The 23,927-nt window shown below is 42.0% G+C and overlaps 1 protein-coding gene across 3 annotated transcripts in view; it reads left to right on the top strand.

The window, feature by feature from the left end:
- Positions 1 to 23,927, top strand: part of Dnah11 (dynein axonemal heavy chain 11) — a 318,597-nt gene that overhangs the window by 82,882 nt on the left and 211,788 nt on the right. For all 3 annotated transcript variants that reach the window (XR_008218451.1, XM_052739195.1, XM_052739194.1), the window contains exons 29-30: positions 10,843 to 10,992; positions 14,082 to 14,315. Coding sequence is in view for 2 of the 3 variants with exons in the window: in XM_052739195.1 (XP_052595155.1) it covers positions 10,843 to 10,992; positions 14,082 to 14,315 (384 nt within the window). In the remaining variant the exon portion in view is untranslated. The remainder of the gene's footprint in view (positions 1 to 10,842; positions 10,993 to 14,081; positions 14,316 to 23,927) is intronic.

Genomic DNA, 23,927 nt, shown 5'->3' with positions numbered 1-23,927 from the left:
TATCGGCACCCAGGAATGTGGTGGTGAGAAATGGGCTGATGACAAGAGGCACTGCCCGATCTTAGAGGGGCACAGACTCAGACCCACATCCTTGTGCAATATGTTTGTATAGACAGCTTCTCTCCTGGGTGACTGCATGATAAAGTACATGTCCCAACACTTGGATTCCAGGGTGATGGGGCTCAGTAACTACTTAGAGTGTCAGATCTTGGCCACAAGATGATATTCTTTTATAGAGAGCTAAGAGGAAAAAGGCATCAGATACAGATGGATAGTTGAGGGCTTGCAAAAATGAATGGCTTTAGTTAAAATGAAACCAGCCACAAATCCTGACTTTTTTGGAGGAAGTGGAACTTGGGTGTGTCTGGGAACTGTTAAAACACTTGTCCTGTGAAGACCTGAGGTCAGATCCCCAGAGCCCATGTAAATGCTGGGTGGGTGTGGTGGCCTTTCTGTAATTCCAGCACAAGGGATCCCCAGAGCAAGTTGACTGTGTAGACTAGCTGCATTGAGCAGAGCCCTGGGTTCAGCAAGACACCAGTGAGCAAGTAGAGAGTAACTGAGAGAGACACACAATAAAACCTCAGGCCTCTGTATGCACACGCATGCTCAGGCATACACAGTTGCACACTCAAATGCACCCACACATATTTTAATAAACATACATGCATAACACACACACACACACACACACACACACACACACACACACACACCTCACCCCCTTCAAGTCCCCACACTGTAGGATCGTAGATTCCGGAAGAGGAGGCAGGGATAGTCCCTGAGTTAGGGTGGAGCTGAGGAAGGAGTAAGGAGGAGGCAGCAGATGCAAACACACAGAAGACAGAGTTTTTGTCAGTCTTGCTGTTGAACAAGGAAGGAAAAGAAGCTTCTCACAAAAGTGTAGGTTGTGACAGACGCCACCCAGTGGAAACCTTGAGACTGCAACCTATTGTAAATGGTTGCCATTGTCTTAAGACATCCTGACATAAAGAGGATTAAACTTCTAGGTATGTATTTAAAAGAAGAGTATCTAGTTTTCAATATATTGCATGTCCACTGGAAATGATCTGTTATCCTCTCAAAGTAATTAAAACATACTTAAGCACAGATCATATAGCAATGTGTCTTTTTCCTTTGGTAAACTGTGTTGCCACTGCTTCAGAGTATATGGCAATTGCATCACTGGAGTTCCCTCCACAGACAAGTTGTATTCTGTACAATAATATCAGAGTAATAACGTGAGAGCAAAGCAAGTGCCTCTGTAATGTTCTGAGAGCCAGAACTTAAATGTTACACATGTTGGGTTTTTCCAGTAAGGAGCTCTAGTCCTTCTGTCCTCGGATTGCTGTCGCTCACAAAGACCACTCAGCTGTGGCTAGGTTGAGTGGGTGGCGCTTTCAGAAATGTGCCTTCCTTCTAGGGAAAGGAAAAGCTGGATAAAATATTGAGCTGAATCTGTTTAAGTGCAGTGAAGATTGTCTAAAGGACATTGGAGAGAGTCAGGTCTCAGGGACAAAGATGGGGGGGAAGGGAGGCATGGAGGGCTTTGCCTGGCATTGGGCGTTGCTCTTTCTCTTGAGACGTGAAGTGATTCATAGATGTGTCAAGCTGGCTAGTGCTCTCCTTAGTCCCGTGGAACCTGAAAGAAAAATAAAAATACAGCAAAAGCACTGAGTGCATGCCCACAGGAAGGATATTACCCAGAGTGTCAAACAGCAGGAATTGGCTTTAAGGTCAACGGGTATAAATTTGCAGGAGTGGAGAGGAGGAGAATGTGCTACATATAATGTCTAAAACTCAGTTCCAGTTGGCTATGCAGATTGCCACGGGAAGGGTAAGACAAGGAAATGGAGATAAACATGTGGGGGAAGATACCTTTCTTGTCTTGGATTTGCAAAATTATCCTTAAATGGATGTATAATATTAATGGATCTGTTTGGATTTGACTGTGCTAGCCTCGAAAAAAAAAAAAACAACTTATCAAAAATACTATTGAGATTAACAATACAAAACCTGAAGTGGGAAAAGATGTTGCAATGTATTAAACAAATAAAATTATATAGAATATATGTAACCCTTGAGAAGAAGGAAAGGCTGGTACTCTAGTATAAAGATGGGCAAAAACTCACCCAGGCAGTTTATTAACAGACATGTCCTAGTGACTGACAGACATAGGCAACGCTGCTCTTCACAAGTCTTCAGAGAAAGGCAACAAAAACCACAGTGGAACACACACAGTCCTGCTTCTGGCCATGATAGCATAATAGAGCTGGATTTAGTCTCCTGCCCAAAACTAGCAAGAACTTTGACAAAAGATAGGATATGGCAGCTTTATGAACCCTGGACGGTAGACAGTAAGGGACTGTGACTTACAATGTGCAAGAAACAGGTGAGTTGAGCTCCTTGGGCCCCAGTCTTCAGCACAGGACACTCGCAGGCAAATCTAGCCATGTGTGAGTGAGCAGAATGAAAAAGAGAAACACAAAAGGAGAAGGTGATCCCCAAAAACTTAAGAAGAGGTTCCTGTGAGTAAGTTGGGGGAGGTCTGATTAGCGAATGTGTGTGAGAAACCACCAACCTGAGAGGATTAGAGCTGGTAGTGCCAACATTCTCACAGGACTGGAATGCCTGTGCCCACCAGCGAGGTGGGCATCCTTAGGATTTATTGATAGAACACCATGAAGGCCTTGCTGGGTATAATTAACTCTGGGTTACATACTAGTCTAATCCTACCAAACAATTTTTTCCTCCTAAATAAATCTTCCTATCAAGATTTAAAAAAAAAATCAAGCTTTCCAAATAATTTACTGAATTATGGAATATAGGTCAAGAATATATGGGTGAGAATGTTATTTTAACTGTTCCTGGCATCTCATTAAAAGTCACTGGGAGTATAAATAATCCAGGACTATCCAGCCCATAATAGAAGAGCCCAAATAAATAAATGAAAACTGACTTCAAAATAACCGATGTTAGAACTGACAGAGTGTCCATTATTACATTCCATGTGTTCAGACATCAAGTAGAGATACAGAAATTCTAAGAAAGTTCCATAGATGTACTTTAAGTTTCTAAAGTAGGGGGAAGGAGAGAGAATATTTGAAAAAATACAACTAAAACTTTCTAGATTGATGGAAAGTGAATTTAAGAGACTCAGTAACACTGAGTGGCATGGCCTTTGGCTGTAATCCCAGCACCCAGGAGTTGAAGCAGGAGGAGTACCATAAATTCAAGACTGGCCTGGGATATAAAGTGAGTTCCAGGCCCATCTTGGCTGTAGATTAGGAACCTGCCTCAAAAAGAGGAGGGAGAGAGAAAAGGAGTTGGGAGGGACTAAGAAAGGAGAATGAGAGGCAAAGAGAAGAGAGACAGAGAGACAAACAGGCAGAGATAGAGACAGAGAGACAGTGGATATGAAGAAAAGTATGAAAAACTGCTCAGATGGTTTAGAAGAAATAACGCTAAACATGATCCACAAAGCCCCAGGACACACAAAAGAAAAACGACATGGATGACCACTGGCCTCACATTGGACACCGTGCAAGTCAGAAGACACTCGTAGCAGTAACATGGATGCACTGTAAGGAAAACATCTGTTATGCTGAAATTCTCTACCCAGAGAAAGTGTATTTTAAGGCTGAAGGAAAAACAAGTGTGTTTTCTTCATATACACACGAGCTGGAAGCTTTCATCCCCTACAAACTGGCAGTATGAGAAATGTTAAAGGAAATGCTTTAGTAAAAGGAAGCTGATGCTGGGTGGAGTTATAAAATTCTGAACACTGAAATGGTAACCGCATGAAACTATACAAGGCGGGCATGTTAGCCATCCCTCAGAAAGCAGATGGAATAGGAAGAGGAGAAACGTTGAAATTGTATAGGCATCAGATTGTTCATGTTTATTACTGTGTCATTTAATTATACTTTAAATCCTTATTTCCCTATGTGTCAAGTAAGAAAGCAGTAGTTACCATCTATGGCTTTTTGGTGGCAAGTAAATGATAAAAAAATCAAGAAAATACAAAACATAATATGGTAAGAATGGGTCCTACCAGTTTGTCTCCTCCCCACGTCTTGTCTCCTCTTTCATCCAGCATGTTTCTCCCTTTGCACTGCCCATGCTTATCTGGTCAGTGAGTCACTGAATGTTCTTGAGCTCTTTCACACCGGGACTTACCGTTTGCTGCTCTTTGGAAACCTTTGACCTTCCCACCCAGTGAATCAGCACTGATTTGCTGGATGATGAATACAGGACCAAGCCATCACCTGGAAAACCATCACCATGTTAGGGAAGCCATGGACTACCAGCAGACCACAAATGTGTGAGAGCTGCGACTAGCTGAGGCAACTGAAGATTCCAACACACTGTCACTATAAGCTGTGGAATTGTCATGATGTTACGCCGCTAAATCTTGGGAGTTTGTGATAATTTCAGAGCTCAGTGATGTGCTTTGGTTGTATATTCATGCATATTTATAAGTACACAGTCATGTCCATCAAGGCTTTTATCCGCTACTGCTTTCGAATGAAGGGTTACATATGAAATTAAAAATATGGAGTACTCATCCGTGAGGCTAGGCTTCCTTCTTCCTCCCTCCTCCCTCCCTTCTCTTCTGTCTGCTTTCCTTTTTTTCTCCTCCCTGTTACTTCCTTCCTGAAGATAACCTGCTGTCAGCTCTGCCTTATTCTGACTTGTGACTATGGGAAGGGCAGTGAAAATGCCATCCGTCCTTATACGGGAGAGTATTCAGTGCCTCTCTTTAATTTGCATAGGTATGCCCTCAGTCTTTGACATGATTGGGGTTCACAAAGCTCACAGAATGTGATAAAAGATCAAATTTACCAAGAGGCTAACATTTAAAAACTCACAATCTTAGATAATATGGGTGTACAACAATGGGAATGTTGGTATCTAGTCACCGTGATTATAAACTGGAACAAATATTCAGGAAAACTGTTTGATGGTTTCTTTTAAATGTGAATATGTCTATTTATTGTTACCTAGCAGTTCATCTCCTTAGCATACCCACAGGAATGCATGTGTATGTTGACTCAAAGCAGTACATAAGAACTTTTCTGCCTATATTTCCCCAAGCTAGAAACAATTTCAATGTCTAGCAATAGAATGGCAAATGCATTGCACTATACTCACTCATTGGAATGTTACATGGCAGAAAGCAAAGGCATTCTCTCCCTTATACACAAATAAATCTCAGTAATGTGGAGCAGCAGCCAGAAGTCACATGGGAGAATTCACTTTTATAGCGGTATTGTTGCTCTTTTTGAAAATGTCCATTTTGAGAAGAACAACTGAAGTAGGCCATGAGGAATCTTTGGGTCCTTGTCCCCTATTTCTTTTCTTTTAAAAAAGAAAATAATGTTTTATAAATACTTTGAGAGCTCCATGCATCATGCATTGATCACATTAACCCCCTCCCCCAGATTCTCGCTCAGATCCTTCCAGCTTCCTAACCACCCAGCGTCCCTCCGTCCCTCCGTCCCTCCGTCCCTCCGTCCCTCCCTCCCTCCCTCCCTCCCTCCCTCCCTCCCTCCCTCCCTCCCTCCCTCCCTCTTTCTTCTCATTCAGTCCAGTTTGTGTTGGTCAACTATCCCCGGGTATGAAGCTTGCCCTGGAGTACGGTTGATATACTAAGTGTCACACCATTAAAGAAAACTTTCCTTTCCCATTGGCAATCAAATGCCAATAGCTCCTGAGGAGTGAGGCATCATGCCCACTTCTTCATGTCCATTTTGTCTGGCTTTAGTTTATGCAAGGCTTATGCATGCTGTCACAGTCCCTGTGGGTTCATGTGTGCATCTGCTCTGTTCTCTTGAAGTCATCCACCATTTCTAATTCTTAAATTTTTCTACTTCTTTTGCATAGACACCTAAGCCTTGAATGATGAGACAATAATATATATATATATATATATATATATATATATATATATATATATATATATATTCAAGGCTCAGGAGTCTGTGTGTGTGTGTGTGTGTCTGTGTGTGTGTGTGTGTGTGTGTGTGTGTGTGTGTGTATTTGTATGTATGTATATATACACACATCCCATTTAGGGCTGAACAGCTTATAAGTCTCTTACTCTCTGCACATTGCTGGTCTTATATTTGGTAATGATGTTGATATCTGTAAACATTGTCTTCTGTGTAAAAGTTCACCTACTTGCACATGCTTTCCCCTGTTTTCCTCTATGTGAATTTCAGTTTCTATAAGTTTACTTGAAAAACTACAGTTTTATGTTGTGATCACCTTATGTAAATTATATAATAGGTACATGGCAAAAAGGACAGAAGTCATCCTAAGATGCATTGTTCTTAGAATGTACTCCTGGATGCTGCTCTGGGTAATTGCTCTGCTTTATGTGTCTATCCAATGTATTAAATAAAATGGTCATATTACTATACGGCATGTTGTATGATGGCTACTGAAAGTTTCAATACGTGAATGGGCCATGACTAAGTCTTCTAAAATAGATTTAGACTCCCAATAATATTGTATCATCACCAGTAATAAATACTGTCCTAAAACAGGAATAATTGTTTATTATTTTGATAGATTGGCTTAAATACTTATGCACTTGCTGTTAATAGGATAGACTCACATCTAGTCTTATTCTAGAGACTAATAGCTACAAAAGACAGGACTGCTTGCATTTAAGTTCTTACGTGGTGGTTGGTATTGTTGTCATTGTGAATGGCTTACTGAACACGCCAGTGGGCTCCTATGTGCTTGCCAGGCCAGCTGTGGTACAGCTTTGTGTATGTTTTGTCTTAGTGAGTAGCAGCATCTTTACATACACTGAACAAACAGAATTAGATAGAAGAAACAAAAGCCAATGGCAGAGTTTGAGAAGAGAATTAGAGATGGCCAGCTTCATCTTCTTTCCCTTCATTTTCTAGGTAAACAGCAGACATAGGTCATGGATATGTTATTGGGTTGTATCACAAATTATAAAATAAATGTAAGTTTTTACATTTAATAAGAGATTCTCTCTGTGTATGGTTCCAACAGTACAGATTCCAGTTACCAAGGACTAGCAACAACCCAGATCCCTGACAGTATGATTCATATTTGAGATGCTGTGTTGTACTGGGGGGAATGATGGAGTAAGCCTTGACTGCTAGCTGTTTGGCCCACAGAAACCGCAGATGTGCAGTGTTATCAGCAACAGTCATGCCATATCTTTCAAACGCTGTCAACAATAAGCTACTGTGCATCTGCTGCTAAGATATTGCTGTATGACCTCAATGTTCCTAGGATATTTCACATACAACAATAAATGATGGAGAGAGGGGGTTAGTGGAAATTTGAGTGCATAGAGGCTTGCAGAAAATGTGTCACCTGGGGATAATGCTGGAAGTGGATGTTGAGCTAGAAGTGGAGTTAGGGAAGACAGGGGACTGGAGGTTGACTCCTTATTCTTGAGAGCCTGCACACATCGGCATGCATGCAGCTTTTGAAGAACAAACTTCCTGACATGAATGACAACAGTGGCTGGGACAGAAAGGATGGCATGGCCCAGAGAAAGTGACAGCAGCAAGGGAACAAAATCCCAAGGGAGACAAAGGAAAGCAAGAAACACCACCAAGCAAGCCCAATGCCCTGCTTTAATAAACAGTGGAAAAATAATCATAACACTGAAAGCTCAAAGAACAACATGGCAGTGGTTGACCCAAACTCAAAAGGAGTTCTTTGTGAAGACACAGAGGAGCTGCTGCTTCCATAGCATAAGCCAGGAGAGGCAAGCACTGAATGACCACAAAGTTTTCCACAAAAAAACCCACTTGTTTTGGTACGTTTACTCATTTGAACTACACTGTACTCAATGTTTTTGCTGCTTTTTCCATTTCCTTACACGTTTACAACCCACAGTGAAATTTTAATGTTTTGCCAAAAACTTTTTAAAGGTCTTTTCACTGTCATAAGTTTCCATGTCACTTATTAAGATGGTTGATATACTTTCAGGTCACATGACCATTTTTATGAGCACACACTACTGTGCCAAGCTGGGATCGCCATGTGCATTAAGTGGGCACAACACTCAAGTAACATTATATACATGGGGGGAACATTATTCAGTTTTTGTTGGTAACCTTTTAGAAACCAACTTAGAGCATGATGAAGTTTTAGTTCCTTTAATAATAGTCTGAAAGTGTTACTTTAATGTATGCTTTCAGTTGTAAAATAAAACGCTTTCCCAAGTAGTTAACTAGGAAGAAGAAAATTAATTTCACTTAAAATACAAATATACCTCATCAGAAAACATTCATTTTTAAAAATCCTCTTAGAAAGAAAACTTAGAAAGTTTCCGTAAGAAACATCTGACTCTAACCATGCCAGCTACAAGTCACGGGGGACTGTAGGTTAGAAGAGTTACATTTTCTGGCCACCACCAGGGTGGCTACAAGGCCAGAAGATGTTGTGAAATTATTTTCTGAGCAAAGCAATAATGTGTGAGGGCGTCTGACGGCTGAGGTCTCATCTATCCTGCAGCTTTTCAACTGAATATTATCTAGGCCCATTACCCTGCAGAAGCCATTTGACATCTGTGCGCTTCCTGGCCACTTCAGTGGGGAGAGTGAATGGTTAGATGATTGCAGAGACGTTCTGTGTATAAATGTCCTTTGGGTAATGTGCAGGATGGAGGAGAGCATAATAACCCAGGTAGTGATCTGCTGCCTACCACTCTCCCTATGTCTAAAGTAAACATGAGTCTCAGAACCCCATCTGTTTCAAACTTGAAGACATCCTGATGCTATTTTCTTTAATGCTAAAACTGCGAATGCAGCAATGTGTGAAGGCTGAAGACTTTAAAAGATTGAATCACCCCAAAGGAAACTCTTACTGATCCTGATGGGCTTGTCACGCAGATAGCTTAGGCAGCTGCTGCTGTTCTAGGAGCTGCCCTTACATACCAAGCCAAGCTTAAGTGCAGGTTGAGAAACACTCACGGCAGAGATGAAGCCCATGTGCTGGGAAATGTTGCCAGGTTCCAACCACCTTCTGTTGGCAACAGCCTTTGCTTTCTGTTGAGGTAAAATTCATAGCACAAAAAAAAAAAATCAGCTGTCTTAAAGAATACAGTTCAGTGTTGTTTGCACATTTCTAGTGTTATTCAATTACCACACCACCTTCTATTCCCGAGACATTTTTTATCACCCCCAAATAAACCTCTGTATCCATTACCTTGCCTGTTTACGTCTCTCTCGCTAGAACCACTAGGAAACACTGGTCTGCCATCTGTATCTGTGCATTTGCCCATTCTTGGTATTTTGTGTAAATGATCATACAGTTGACGGGATTGGATGACTGGCTGTTATTGTCATTGAGCTCGGTGTTTTCAAGGTTCCTTCATATTGTCTTTTTTTTTCTCCCAGAGTTAGAGATCGAATCCAGGACTTTGTGTGTACTAGGCAAGTGTCCTACCACTGAGCTACATGCTAGCCTTTAGTTTTTTGAGGAGGTCTCACTACATATCCAGTCCAGGCCGGACTAGAACTCAGTCTTTCAACCTTCGTTTCCTTAGTTCTAGGATAAGGGCATGTGCTAGCACACTGTCTTTGTTGTCATATATACACACACATTTCATTCCTTCACATGGCTAAACAGTATCCACAGTATGTGCCTTGCACAATTTGCTTATTCATCTATTTGAGTGGGTATTTGGTTGGTTGTTTCTACCTTTTGGTTACTGTGAAAAATGGAGGTAATACTGCTATACAACTGTCTGAGTGGCTGTTTTCAGGATGTATTGACGGTTTCTTGGTGACTCTATTTGATTTGCTGAGGAAGCATGAACCTGTCCTCTACTCAGTGGCAGGGAGGAGTGTGAGTTCCCACCGTTGGTGCTTCCTCTGGGCCCGTCTCTGGCCCTTAGTCTTCTCCAAAAGAGATGAGTGACTTGGCTGATGTCTGGCTCTGAATCCACTTCCTGGAAAGCTGCCTTCCTCTCCATTCCTCCGTGGCAGTGCTGGGTTGTTCCTAGGTGGGAGGCCTGTCATGACTTTTATTAGGAGGTTCAGTGGAGGGAGGGTGTGGCCCGTTCAGGGCTTATGTTTGGAGACCAGTTAGATACTTTTCTTCAGACTGACCTCTTCAGACAAGTGCTGGGATTTGTCTCTTATTTTAACGTCAATTTGTCAAATTTGAATAAGGTCCATCACATTCAATGCATCAGTTTCCTTTGGAGAATGCAGGCTGTGAGAAGTGAGGACACGGAAATGTGGTCTTCATTAATGTGTCTTGGACCTGTGAATGCACATTTGCCATTCAGTCTCAGCAATGTTGACTTGGAAATCTTACCTAACAAATAAAAATAGAGAAGCATCATTCAGCCTCTTTACATACCAAGGATACATGAAACTCAAAATATCCTACCTAAAAAAAATGATATCAGACCCCAAACCATAAGATTTTGTCTAATTTGTATGTTTATTTCAGATATTTTATCATTGTTTCATACTTTAGACCAATAATATACATTTGAATTTTAGAAATTTGATCATAGAAGTTCTAGTAAAACTTAATGTCCCCAGTTGTGGTGAACAAAGACAGGTTGGTAAGCTTTCAGGCTCTGGATAGAAAATGATCACTTTGCATAGTGAACATTCACTAGGCTACATATGATGGTGGGATCAGAATGCCTGGCTGCCTCTCTGTCAGCTTCATTTCAGGTATTGGTATTTTAATAATGACCTTGGTTTTGAGACCATTCTGGAAGTCTATGAAGAAAAGTTAATAACTTTATACAGCTTTATTTCTCAATTACCAGGGTACATGTGCAGTAAGAAACATTCAGCTCTTCTAATGTTTTGGTCTTAGGTAACACGCCACCTCATCAAACTCTTTGACAGCATCTCGGATCTGCAGTTTGAAGACAATCCAGAAGTTCCCACATACAAAGCAACTGGAATGTTCAGCAAAGAAAAGGAGTATGTCCCATTCCAGGCCGGGTGTGAATGCATAGGCCATGTAAGATTTGATTTTGAGGTTTTCTATGCAAAGGAGGTAATTTTTGGGCAGTTCCTGAAGGTTGAATTGAACTGGCAAGACAATTTAGGTCCTGTTAAAAATCAGGAGGCTCCAGATCATTCTGTGCTGGAGATTGCTGTTCACTGTCTCCAGGGTGCAAAGGAGCTCCTCCCCCGTGCCCAGTTTCTGCTTATTTAGTTTTAGCATCCAGCAGGGTGTCCACAATGTTTAGAGTTCAGCTGACAGAAGGGACTGTCACCAATTGAATGAGTAGGACTCAGGATCAGAAGCACATGTAGCCTGGTAATAGATCTTTGACCAGTGTACCCTGCTTATGCTGTCCTTCAGAGGCTGTGGGAAGGGAAGAAGCTTTGTGGCTGGACATTTTGTTGTGAATTCTGTGAACAGCTGCTTGCTTACATTAGTAAGTAAGGTTGGCAAAGTCAAGATCATGCTTTTTTATCCCAATTACTGTGCAGTTAGCTAAGCATGGTCTCTACTCTCATGGACAAATACCTAAAAACATCCTTACCAGTTATCCACAAGGAAGAGTCACTTTGCTATATGACAGCTTTAACTGCAGTCTGATAGTTTAGAAGGTGTCTTAGTTAGGGCCTCTGTTGCTGTGATAGACTATGGCCAGAAACAGCTCGGGGAGGGAAGTGTTTATTTCATCTTCCAACCCTCAGGTCACATTCCATCACGGAAGGAAGTCAGGGGAGGAACCCGGAGGCAACCACGGAAGCAGCAGCCGTGGAGGAACACTGCTTACTGGCTCGCTCCTCATGGCTTGCTCAGAATACTTTCTTATGTAACTCAGGACCACTTGCCAAGGGTTGGTACCAACCACAGTGAACTGGGCCCTCCCACATCAATAATTAATCAAGGAAATGCCCTTGCAGGCTTACCCACAGGCCAGTCTGGTGAGAAAATTTTCTCATTTGAGGTTCCATCTTCTCAAATGTCTCTACCTTAAATCAAGGTGATAAAAGCCAACCAGGACAGGGCTTGCACTCTTTCTGATAAGGTTTGGGAAGCTTGGTCTAATCCCCAGTGTCACCTTGTGAGTGGATTTCATCATCAGAGACCCTCTCAGGACTGGGACAGCCACCTTGAAGTGTTCTCTGCAGAAATGCCGTCGAAAACTTATTTTTACCAAGGTTCTCTTTACTCCTTTCTGTTACTTTTTAATATCATACCAGAAAACTCTGCCAAATGAAGGGGAAGCAGATGGTAGGATACTCTGATTAAAATATATTTTTGATCTCTTGGGCTTTTTAGGATATTATTATAGTGATTAGAAAAAGTCACCATAAACTATCTTGACAAAAGCATGCCGCTGTCTGCTGCCTCCCCGGCAGACTGTTCATCAACTGGCATGGTGCCCAGAGGGGGATCGTCTGACTGATGGATGTGGTTGTCACTAGCAGGAACCCTTGATACTGGAAGATTTCATAGAGCTCTAATTTATTCTATAGAAACAACTTGTGCTAAAAATTTCTGAGCATATATGGCATTAATTTTCTAATTAGAAACCTTTGTTCTATATATTTTATAAAGATGTTTTTTTACTTTGTCTTTTTATGCTTTCCCTGAATTTTTATGATTGGTTCCTCCAAATTTAGTCTGTTAAATTTAATTATTTATTTATTTATTAAAAGCCTATTATGCATCAGATTGGGCTTTTAGAGATCAGAAATGAAGAAGCCATGGCCCTTGTCTCATTGAAGAAATGGGTGTATATATATATATTGTAATAACCAGATGTGGTCATTTTTATCTTTGGATGGGCAGAATGTCAAGAGGTTTCAAACAGTCAGAACTTGGCCAGGACATGAAATCGTACTATGATGTTGCTATTGTTGGCATAGTCATCTGAACATGGACTGGTATGTCAGGTTCCCCATAGTGTTCCCTAATGGGGCTCCCGAGGACAGGCAGATCTGCTGAGGACATGCATCCCAGAGTACAAAGGAGATGTTCAATGACTGGTCTACTGAGGGTTCTTGCTGCCTGATGGCATGACGGGCTGTGCTTCATGATGAAGGCAGAGATACAGAACCCACCAGCTAGACTAGGAACCACGATCTTGTGAATGTTAATAAAGCCCAAGCTGTGAAGCCAGGAAACCCCCTCATAGTACAAGGCAGATCATGGCCAGGACAATGTTCCCTTTGCTTCTCAAGAAGAAGATAGCTCACTCAGGCGCCATTCCAGTTCCCAGAAGGTCAAAATGCTGCTGCTGTCCTCAGGGAGCCAGGGAAAGAGATCAGTTGAATCATCTCAGTCATCTTCTGAGGCCCTTAGAATGTATTCATTACACCTGTTTTATTGCTAGGTTCTATTATATACAGTCTATACAGCCTCATAGTTATATGACCAACTAGAAACAGATGTACGGCTCAGTATAACAAAGTACGTCTGAGCAGCAAGGAAAATTGGCTAGAATGTATTTATGGGAGCAAAATGAACTGGAAGTGAAATTTTTAAAAAGATTAATTTTCACAAGTCAGCAGTTGTCCTATCTCTTACACCATCATGCTGTCTAATTTCTGACAAGTGTGAAGATTGGAACCAGTAGGAATATAATTAAGATATTTACTGAAAACACTTTGGCTTAAGACTAAGCACTGTGAAGATTTTTAGATGTAAACTTTTAGGAGAATAAAATGTCATCAGAAGATACAATTCTTAAAATCATGATTCTGAAGGCTCTAGGCTCCAACTCATGCCTTAACAGGAGGTCGTGATGTTTGGCTTCTCAAACACTCAGTAGAGGGGTTTTTGTCTAGAGCCCCTTTATCTTCAAAGCTGAGGAATGAATGACATCATCCTCTGTTTAGGAAACCTGTTCACCCACTTAGAGGTTAAGAAATTAGCTCTAATTTGAGGAGGAGGAGAAAGGCTTGTGTGGGGAAAACCTTTGTCAGTCAGTGGTGGAGTTTCCCTCTGAGTTCTCCGTGTGTTTCTTAGATGGGTGACAGGAAGCCCATCTGTAGTTGTTCTCCGTGTGTTTCTTAGATGGGTGACAGGAAGTTGGTCTGTAGTTCCTGGAAGCCTTTACTATCACATTTCCGTTTTCTTCCAAGGTGGAAAGCTGGCTTCTGCAGCTTGAACAGACTATGAAGGAGACGGTGCGCCAGGCTATCGCTGAAGCCATTGCAGCCTATGAAGAGAAACCTAGGGAGCTGTGGATCTTGGACTTCCCAGCTCAGGTGGCTCTAACTGGCTCACAGATATGGTGGACCACAGATGTGGGAATTGCCTTCAGCCGGCTGGAGGAAGGCTATGAAACAGCCCTAAAGGATTTCCATAAGAAACAGGTACTTTTAGTGATTTCAGATTTACAGTTGATAGAGATTGAACAGCACGTGCCATTCACTTATTGCAGTGGTTCTCAACCTTCCTAAGGCTGCGACCCTTTAATACAGTTCCTCATGTTGTGGTGACCCCCAGCCATAAAGTTACTTTCTTTACTACTTCATAACTGTCATTTTCCTACTGTTATGAGTCATAATGCAGATGTCAGATATGCAGGATATCTGATAGGAGACTCCTGTGAAGGGTCAGTCCACACCCAAAGGGGTCTTGACCCACAGGTTAAGAACTGCTGACATCGTTTTCCATTAACTTTTGGTGAAAAATGGATTCTTGATTTTCTAATCTGAGGAAAATGGGGTGTTGTTTCCAATTTAATAAATTTAAAGTTGAAAGATGCAAATTAAAGAAGTGCAATTTCTTCCAGGGTGCTGGTTGATTTATTGATATTTGTGCTTTGATTGTAACTCTAACGTGAGGACATTTAAAAACATTGCTATCCTCTCAGTGTCCAGCTCTTGTTGGTCACTCATGGAACTGACATCTTCCTTCAGGTCTCTGTTTGGTTCTCCCTCCTTCCAACTTGCCATTTCTTGATTCTCTGGGTATTTATTTCTTAAAATAGTAAATGACATTCTGTGGATATGTGTTTATATCAGTTTTGTTATTTCTAACTTGATGATTTCTTTATTGTTTATTGTTGAAGATGAAGAAGAAAGTCCAGGAAGGGAAATAAAGCAAACAAAAAAGGTCCACTTTCTTGAGAAAACATTTACAGCATTTAGCATGCAACCATCCAGAAATTTTTCTTCTGTCAGCTAGCTATCTGTCTTTCTGTGTGAATGTACATGTGTATGTAAATAGATACTTGTAGCTATTCACCTGGAAGCGTACTTTTTGTTGGTAGATATACAAAAAAGATATCACTGTCCACATATTTTATACGTCGCTTTGCCAAAACTTACTTCCTCCTGTAGGTTTGAGTTTATTGGGGTTTATCTCACTTTGACCCCAAATGCTTCAATTTCTATTTTAAAATGTTTACTGTTCTTAAATGATGGGAATTTATGTACGTATGGTTGAGAACTTGTTCGATACATGTGTACACAGCGAAATCAAGCCATCTGACATGTATATTGACTGACTTCTGTGGTTGGAACATTCAGAATCTGTCTTAGCAGTTTTTGAACACATAGTATTTTGTTGGCTGTTGTCCTTGTAATATGTGATAGGCTCTTAACTGTATTCCTCTTCTCCAACTGAAAGGTGGGCATCCTCTGACTGGCATCTCCCTGATTCTCCTTGCCTTTCATAGCTGCTACTTTACATACTTGAAATGAGTTCTATTTTTTATGTTTTATATGTGAATTAGCTGATGAAATATTGGTCTTTCTGTGCCTAGCTTATTTCACTTAACAAAACGTCTTCTAGATTCATCACTGCTGCTTCAAATGACAGAATTGACTTCAGAACTCCACTATACATACTTACCATAATTTCTTTACTCATTCATTCATTGATGGACATGTAAATTGATGGCATATCTAAATTGCGATGATAATATGTCAATGAACTTAGACATACAGATGTTTCTTTTAGCCCACAGACTTCATTCTTTTGTGTACATAGCCAGTGGTGGGATTGCTGGATCTTATGCTAGCTCCAAGTTTTCTGAGGAACTGTTATTGGTTTTTATAATGGCTATACTAACATGTTACCACCAAGAATGTACAAGGATTCCCTTTAAATTCTTCATTATTCTTACTTTAGTAGTTTCTTTTTCAGTGTTTTTAATCTGTTTCCTCCAAATTCTCTCGTGTGTGTGTGTGTGTGTGTGTGTGTGTGTGTGTGTGCGTGTGCGTGCGCGCGCACGCGCATAGAGGCCAGAGGTTAATCCCAGGTGTCACTTTCAGGCACCATCCACCTGGATGTTTTGTTGGCATTTGTTTTGTCTTTGAGGCAGTGTCTTTTCCTGATCTGCAGCCCGTGCGTCAGGCTACACTGGCTGACCAGAGAGCCCTAGGGATCCACCTGTCTCTGCTTCCTAAGTGCTGGGTTTACAAGCATGTGCCACATGCCTGGCTGTCTCATGTGGATTCTGAGGGACAGCAAACACTTGACCATCAGAGCTGTCAACCCCCCAAACAGCTCTTTAAAATCAGTTTTACACTGTCCAGCCTGTGGTTTCCAGCTTTTCCTATCATGTCCTTCAGAGAGCGTTAATAGATTTACTTAGATCACAGGCAGCTGAAGCTGTTGAGACCTGACTCACTGTTGGTGGTTTCATCACGGCTACTGTCAGGGCTTGGTTTGTGTGCAGGATCTCTCTACCCTGAGTTGGGAAAATTGTGTGTGTGTGTGTGTGTGTGTGTGTGTGTGTGTGTGTTTTCCTACTATTTTTTTCAAGAGTTGTGGATTCTATATTGGCTCTGGGGTTAATAACTCAGGATAGGTTTCCTGGTTACACTGGCAGGCATGATTTGAGACCTTGATTTATTTTATAGGGCTTTTTCCCTTCCTAAAAGCCCAGGTACCGCAGGCTTTCACACAGTTCGTCAGAGCTAGGATGTGGAGGTTTTCCGGAGCCCTCTATTGGACTGTGAAACCCTGAAGATCCTGACTGCTCAATTCACACTCCTGCCCTTGTACAGACAGTGTGGGATCCATAATCTAAATGTGATATTTCTGTTTCTGTGTGGCAACTGAACCTCATCCTGCAGATGCTGAGTCTCTACCAGATACTACCTGAGACTGCCATGGTTGTAGGCTGTTAAAATACATCCTGCTGCTTTGCCTTTGAGGCCTGGCTTTGTGTCATTAGGGTAGTATTCTCTTCCCCCTCCCCTCTCCCTCCCCTTCCCCTCCCCTCCCCTCCCTTCTTCTCCTCTTCTTTCCTTCCTTCTCCTCTCCCTCTCCCACCCCTTTGCTCTCGTTATTAGTAAGGCAGTAACTAACCTTGCATGTTTATGCAGCACATGTTCCTTGTTTCTTCAGAATAAATTGCCAGAAGTAAACATTCTGGTCAAACCCCTTGGAAGATGATACAAATTTACCCCACAGTGTTGATGCCAAGAATTGTCTTATTCCTTCCCATAGCAGCATAGGATTGGCTGTTTCAAAAGCTTACTAGAGCTGCATTCCTGTAGCATTCACTTAGCCAACTAATGAATTTAGTTTTCTTTTCTTAATGTTTTTGTAAGGTTTTCCATTTTTTTCAAGAGTTGTTGCATATACAGATACACACATCTATATGAGGTGTACATGAGAAGAACAGAGAGGGTGAAGATTAAAACGTTATTATTGTGTATGTATGCATGAGAGAGAGAGAGAGCGAGAGAGAGAGCGAGAGAGAGAGCGAGAGAGAGAGAGAGAGAGAGAGAGAGAGAGAGAGAGAGAGAGAGAGAGAGAGAGCGAGAGAGAGAGAGCGCACGTGCATATGTGCCTGAATGAGCATGTGTCAGGATCAGAGGATCTGGTTGACAATTTGGGGAGTTGGTCCTTTCCTTTCGCCTTGTTGGGACAGGATCTCTCTTGTTTCTCTTGCACTTCATATTACAGAATTTCTGGTCTGCAAGCTTCTGAGAAAGCCTCTTATCTCCACTTCCCATCTCACCATAGAAATGCTGGATACAGATGCAGACCACTACATCTGGCTTCTTTTATATGAGTTCCAAGGATTATCAGGCTTGTGCTACATTCCCTTTCACCCCAGGAGCCATTTCGCCAGCTTGTGATAAAAGCTTTTCTGAAACACTTCGGCACCCACTGGAGTGTTTGACAGAGTAGTCACGTGGATGCCTTCAAGAGCATCCAGTTCTGCAACTGGTACTAACATGGATATTGGAGAAGAAAATGCTTGCATGCTGCTGATGCTGTGGTTAGGGTCATGACAAGTTGTATGCTTCTCTGCTGAAACCCATTTGGTGATCTTCTGTTAAAAGTGACTGTAACTAAGACTGCAGAGATGACTCACTCAGTGAGAAAAAAAATGCTGCTTCACAAGTATGAGGGCCTGAGCTCAATACTCTGCCATGTAAACGCTGAGCGTGGCTGCATCTGCATTAAGCCACAGAGTTCTGGGGGCAGAGACAGGAGAATTGCTGGGGCTTGTTGGCTGCCAGCCTACCTCTAAATTCTGTGAGAGACCTTGTCTCAGGAGAATAAGGTGGAGACTATAGAGCAGGGTACGTGATGTCTTCCTCTGGTGTCCATATGTGTGCACTTGGCACACACAACCACACATGCCCACCACACACACATACACACATATATACACTGCTTATCTCTGTGTGTGTGTGTGCATGCTGGAGTTCATTTTTAATTAAAATTACTCTTGTAATAGTGGGAGAAACTTTTTAAATGAACTTCAGAACTTTAAAAGAGCTTAGTTTTAAAACTGGAGGTCAGAGTTGGTGTTAATAGGTTATCTGCCTACAAATGTTGTTTTTCCTGTTTCTGCTTGCAAATCAGTGAGATAAGTGAACTCAGATAATTGTTTTAAATTCTATTTCTTTCCTGGAGACCTATCATTGTTGCATGTACTATGGAGTTAGATTAAGAGTACTCATGCACACAAGGCACACATGCACATGCACACATGCACATGCACACAGACAGACAGACAGCACACACACACACACACACACACACATGCACGTGCACACACACACACATGCACACACACACACACACACACACATGCACACACACACACACACACACACACACACACACACAGAGCCCTCTGGCTATGTACCCCTACCTTGCTTTGTCACAATTTTTCAAATAAGATAAATCAAATAGATTTAGATTTGATTCCTTAGATTTCAAAGTTCTTTGGCAAAAGTGTTGCTTTTGTTTTTTGCTTTTTTGAGGAGACTTGTGAAAGCTTCCCCTGCCCTTAGTACTGAACTGTGCAGAGAAGCATCGAAAAGGGATAGGAGATTTTACACTTGAAAAAATTACCTGTGGTGTGTTTAGACTTCACCCAGAGAAGTGTGGATAAAACCATGACAATGTGAAAGTAACCTCATTGTCATCCTTTCCTAGCACAGACGTCGAAATATTGTACAAAGAAGGAAAAGACTGTCAATGTGCTGCATAAGCCCTCCCTTTCAGTCCCTGGCTGAGAAATTATTTTAAAAAGCAAATTGCATACAAAGTTGATAGTTGCGTTACTCAGCTTTTTGTTTCTGTGAGGGGCCGCTTGGCCCCAGGTCTCCTTCCAGTCACTCAGGCAGAGGGTGTATGGATGAGCTATGCTGCTCACATCATCATTGCCAGGAAACAGAAGAAACAGGATGCCAGGGAGGAGCCTTCAAAGGCACCGCCCAGGGAGGAGCTACAGCCTTCAAAGATAGTGTCCCCAGTGACCTACTTCCGTCCAAGCTCCACCATGCAAAAACACATTTAGGTGTCAGTTCATCCATGGATTTATCCATGATTGAGGTTTGAGCCCTCATGATCCAATCACTAGGATTTTGTTTTCTTTGTTCTTTGAGACAGGGTCTCACTATGTAACTCTGGCAGTTGCTTGGCCCAGAACTCACTACATAGACCAAGCTAGCTTTGAACTCAGAGATCCAGAGTGCCTTTGGGGTGTTCAGATAAAAAGCACCATTGCAATGAGCCAGTCACTTCTAAATAGTAGGGCCAGTTAAGGAATAATCTTCCAACACTTCAGCCTTCTTTATATTGCAGCCTAATAGTGGTGTCCTTATTTTGTCCCATACTTTATTATTACCCACATAGGGGAGCCCATTGGTCCTGAAGCCCACCTAGATATATTGAGACACGGTGTATTTTTTTCTCGACTGTGTAAAAGCATGATCAGCTGTCCCCGTGCTTTGTGATCTGCAAGCACCTATAAATGAGACCACAAGAGACATCTGTTTTTGACTTCTCTCACCCAGAGCTGTGGTTGCTCCTTCTTGTCAGCAGGTTCCTCATCTCTGCATTCAGTCAACTGCATGCAGAATGTCTGTACTAGGCGTGCACAGAGCTGTCGCTTCTCCTCACTGGTCTCCAAACACCGAGGTGTACCAGCCACTGGCATCGCATTTATGTTGCTTTATAAGTGATGTACAGGTGACCTAAGGAATGGGGAGGCTACACATAGATTGTATGCAGATCCAATACCATTTACGTGAGAGGTGTGAACATGGGTGGAGTTTGAAAACCAAGAGGAAGAGAGTCCTGGAACCACATGCCTGTGGCTACCAGAAGAGGACTGTCTGTGGGATAAATGTCATGTTGATGGAAATGCTGAACCAGATAATTTGAGAAATGCCTGGAAGTTAGCCACAGATGAAGCTGAAATGATTGAAAGCTGAGATCCAAGAGTCATTTCACAAATGCAGGCAAGAGGAAGCTGTCGTCAGACAGACAGTAGTGTGCTCTTTTAACCCAGAGAGAGCTCAAATTCAGATTCAGCAAGTATGAAAACCACAGGAGTTCTGTGGGATGATGAGGACAGAAGAGCTGCAGCCCCTCCCCATTCCCTGTGCATTCCAGGCAATTACAGTGTGTGTGTGCGTGTGTGTACGTGTGTGCGCGTGTGTGTGCACACGTGTGTGTGTGTGCGCACGTGTGCGCGCGTGTGTGTGCGTGCGTGTGTGCGCGCGTGTGTGTGCGTGTGCGCGCGCGCGCGTGTGTGTGTGTGTGTGTGTGTGAGATGGGGGGGCACAGATTGTCCCAGGGCAAAACCCCAAGAAATCCCTATAAGTCAGTGAGCTGTGAAATCAAGGAATTTTGCCATGGTTATGTCTTAAGAGCAAGGACCAGACAACTTTTACTGAAGTGAAAGAACAAATTATAAGCATTTTGCTCTCACACAGCTGCAAGGCTCTGATGTATACCTTATTCCCATCTCTGGTGGGAAAGGATCCACTGGCAACATTGTAAATGAGTGAACATGACGAGTTATTTATAAGAACAGATGGCAGGCGATATCTGGTTCATGGCCTATAGTTGCCACTGAGGCTCTAGATCCCATAGTAATTGAAGACCCCACAGTGAAAGATAAAAGTAGAAAAGGAACTTATTTATATGTAGCCTGTTACTCTAATTTCATCCATTAACACAGTAGCTGGTTTGTGGACAGACCAACACAACAAATTTTGAGTTCAGAGGAAAAGGAAAAAAACATTACAACATATGGATAAGGAAGGAAATGGCCCTATGAGTTCTTCCCAAAGAACGCACAATTACTAGGATGTGTAATGTTAGGGGATTAGCCATAAAGATGCAGAATTTTCTACACCTTTTATGATGTTGAAAAAAACTTGATGCAAAAACCAGAAAATAATGAAATACGCAATATACAATAATGAAATAATCCTGTGGGTAAATGACATGAACTAGCATGAGTTCTTGTTGGGGTTTCCACCTAATGCTGGTGGACCACCCTGATGCATCTCACATTTCTACAGGTCTCATGAGCAGAACTGGCTGCCTTTTGTTCTTAGTGTGTTTATATAGTGAACAGAGATGAATATGACTTGACTCTACAGCAAAGGGCAAGTTGACTTATTTTCTGCTGTAATAACAAAATCTCTTCCTGGGGCAAAGGTCAGTCAAGTTTATTTTGTTTTAGGAAAGATCCTGGGCCCCCTGAAGTCAGAGCTGTTCTCTTATAGCCTGGCACTTGTATGTGCTGTGTGAACCAGCCCTATCATGAGTACACAATACAGGAGCCCTAGGATTTCCTGTGCTGTTTCTTTGGGGAATGAATGGTGTTCTGTCTCCAACCCAGGAGTCTGTCCTCTGCTAGTGTTGAACTGTGGCAGGCTAACAAGTCAGCTTGTAAGTAAGGTAAATCTCAGACCATCTGTGTTCCTTGATGCTTTTGAGATCCATCCATGTTGTTGTTTGTATTTGCTGAGCCTTTGTTTTGAGTCCTTAGTAGTATTTCATCATATCAATATACCGTAAGTTCTTTATCCATTCTATTAACTGGTATTTGTATTTCTCTTTTTTATTATTATTAATTTATTTTAAGTACCAACCACAGTTTCCCCTCCCTCCTCTCCTCCTGATCCCTCCCCACACCTCCTTTCTACACTGCCCCCCATCCACTCCTCAGAAAGGGTACTCCCATGGGAGTCCACAACGCATGACATATCAAGTTGGGACCAAACTGAGCTCCTCCCCTCTGCATCAAGGCTGAGGGAGCCATCCCACCATAGGGACTGGGTTCCAAAAAGCCAGCTCATGCACCAGGGACAGATCCTGGTCCCACTGCTATGGGCCCCACACATAGACCAAGCTATACAACTGTCACCCACATGCATAGGGCCTAGGTCGGTCCCAGGTCGGTCCCGTGTAGGTCCCCTAGCTGTCGGTCTAGAGTCCGTGAGCTTCCAGGAGCTCTGATCGGCTGTCTCTATGGGTTTCCCTGTCATGATCTTGACACACACACACACACACACACAGACACATACACACGCTTATATAATCCCTCCTTGTTCTCTTCAACTGGACTCTCTTCAACTCAGCCCAGTGCTTGGCTATGGATCTCTGCATCTGTGTCCATCAGTTACTGGATAAGGTTTTTGATGGCAATTAGGGTCATCATCAATCTGATTACAGGAGAAAGCTAGTTCAGGGACCCTCTCCACTATCGCCACGAGTCTTAGGTGGGATCATCCTTGTGGATTCCTGGGAGTTTCCCTGGCACCAGGTTTCTCCGTAACCCCACAATGGCCCATCTATCAATGTATCTCTTTCATTGCTTTCCCTCTCTGTCTGCACCCTCAGTTGTGATGGTGCACACTGGTAGGATTTGCTGAAGGAGGCAGAGGCCGGAGGATCATGAGTTCAAGGCCAGCCTGGGTATTGTGTTTCTACTGTGAAGCTTCATATTGCTTTTACATTCTTGAAAAAAAAAATACTTTTCTTGGAAATACATTTTTTTATTTCTTCTGGGTAAATCCACGAAAGCAAAATTGCTTGGTAATTTTGTATTTTTAGACATCAAAGATACTGAGAAGGTTCTTCGTTGTTATACTACCATCAATGATACACAAGGATTCTAGATGCTTCCTCTACTTGCCCCATTTTCATGTTGTCATTTCTCTGTAGTTACAACCATTCCAGGGGCCATCCATCAATATCTCAGCACATCTTGAACTTGAATTTCTTTAATATCTGAAGACATTGAACAATGGCTTCATATTAATTACTACTCTGTCTTATGGTGTTACTCAATTTTTTTAAACATTTAAGTGGCTTTCCCTTTTTCTATTAATTCCAAGAGTTCTTACTTATTTGGGATTTAAATCCTTTGTCAGAAAAATGAATAGATCACTCATTTTCTTCTGCTACCCAGCTAAATTACTAGTCCCATAATTTGCATGTTTTAATGGGAGTTGTTATGAATAGAAACTTAAATTTTTTTATGTAATATACCACATTTTCCTCTCATGGCTAGTACCTTTTGTGTCATAGATAAATTCTTGTCCATCTAAAATTTATCAGTGTATCTGCTTCTCTCAAGACATGCGATGGTTCTTGGGGTCTCCATTAGAACAATGGCCCATTCATCTTTCCTTGTCTCTACTGAATTGACTTCCCACCTTGATCCAAAGAAAGTCAGTTTGTTCTCTCTCTCTCTCTCT

This window comes from Peromyscus californicus, unplaced genomic scaffold, assembly GCF_007827085.1.
Source record: "Peromyscus californicus insignis strain IS unplaced genomic scaffold, ASM782708v3 Scaffold_15__1_contigs__length_86483966, whole genome shotgun sequence".
In the NCBI taxonomy this organism is placed as follows: Eukaryota; Metazoa; Chordata; class Mammalia; order Rodentia; family Cricetidae; genus Peromyscus; species Peromyscus californicus.
This window is presented reverse-complemented; position numbering and strand designations above follow the sequence as displayed.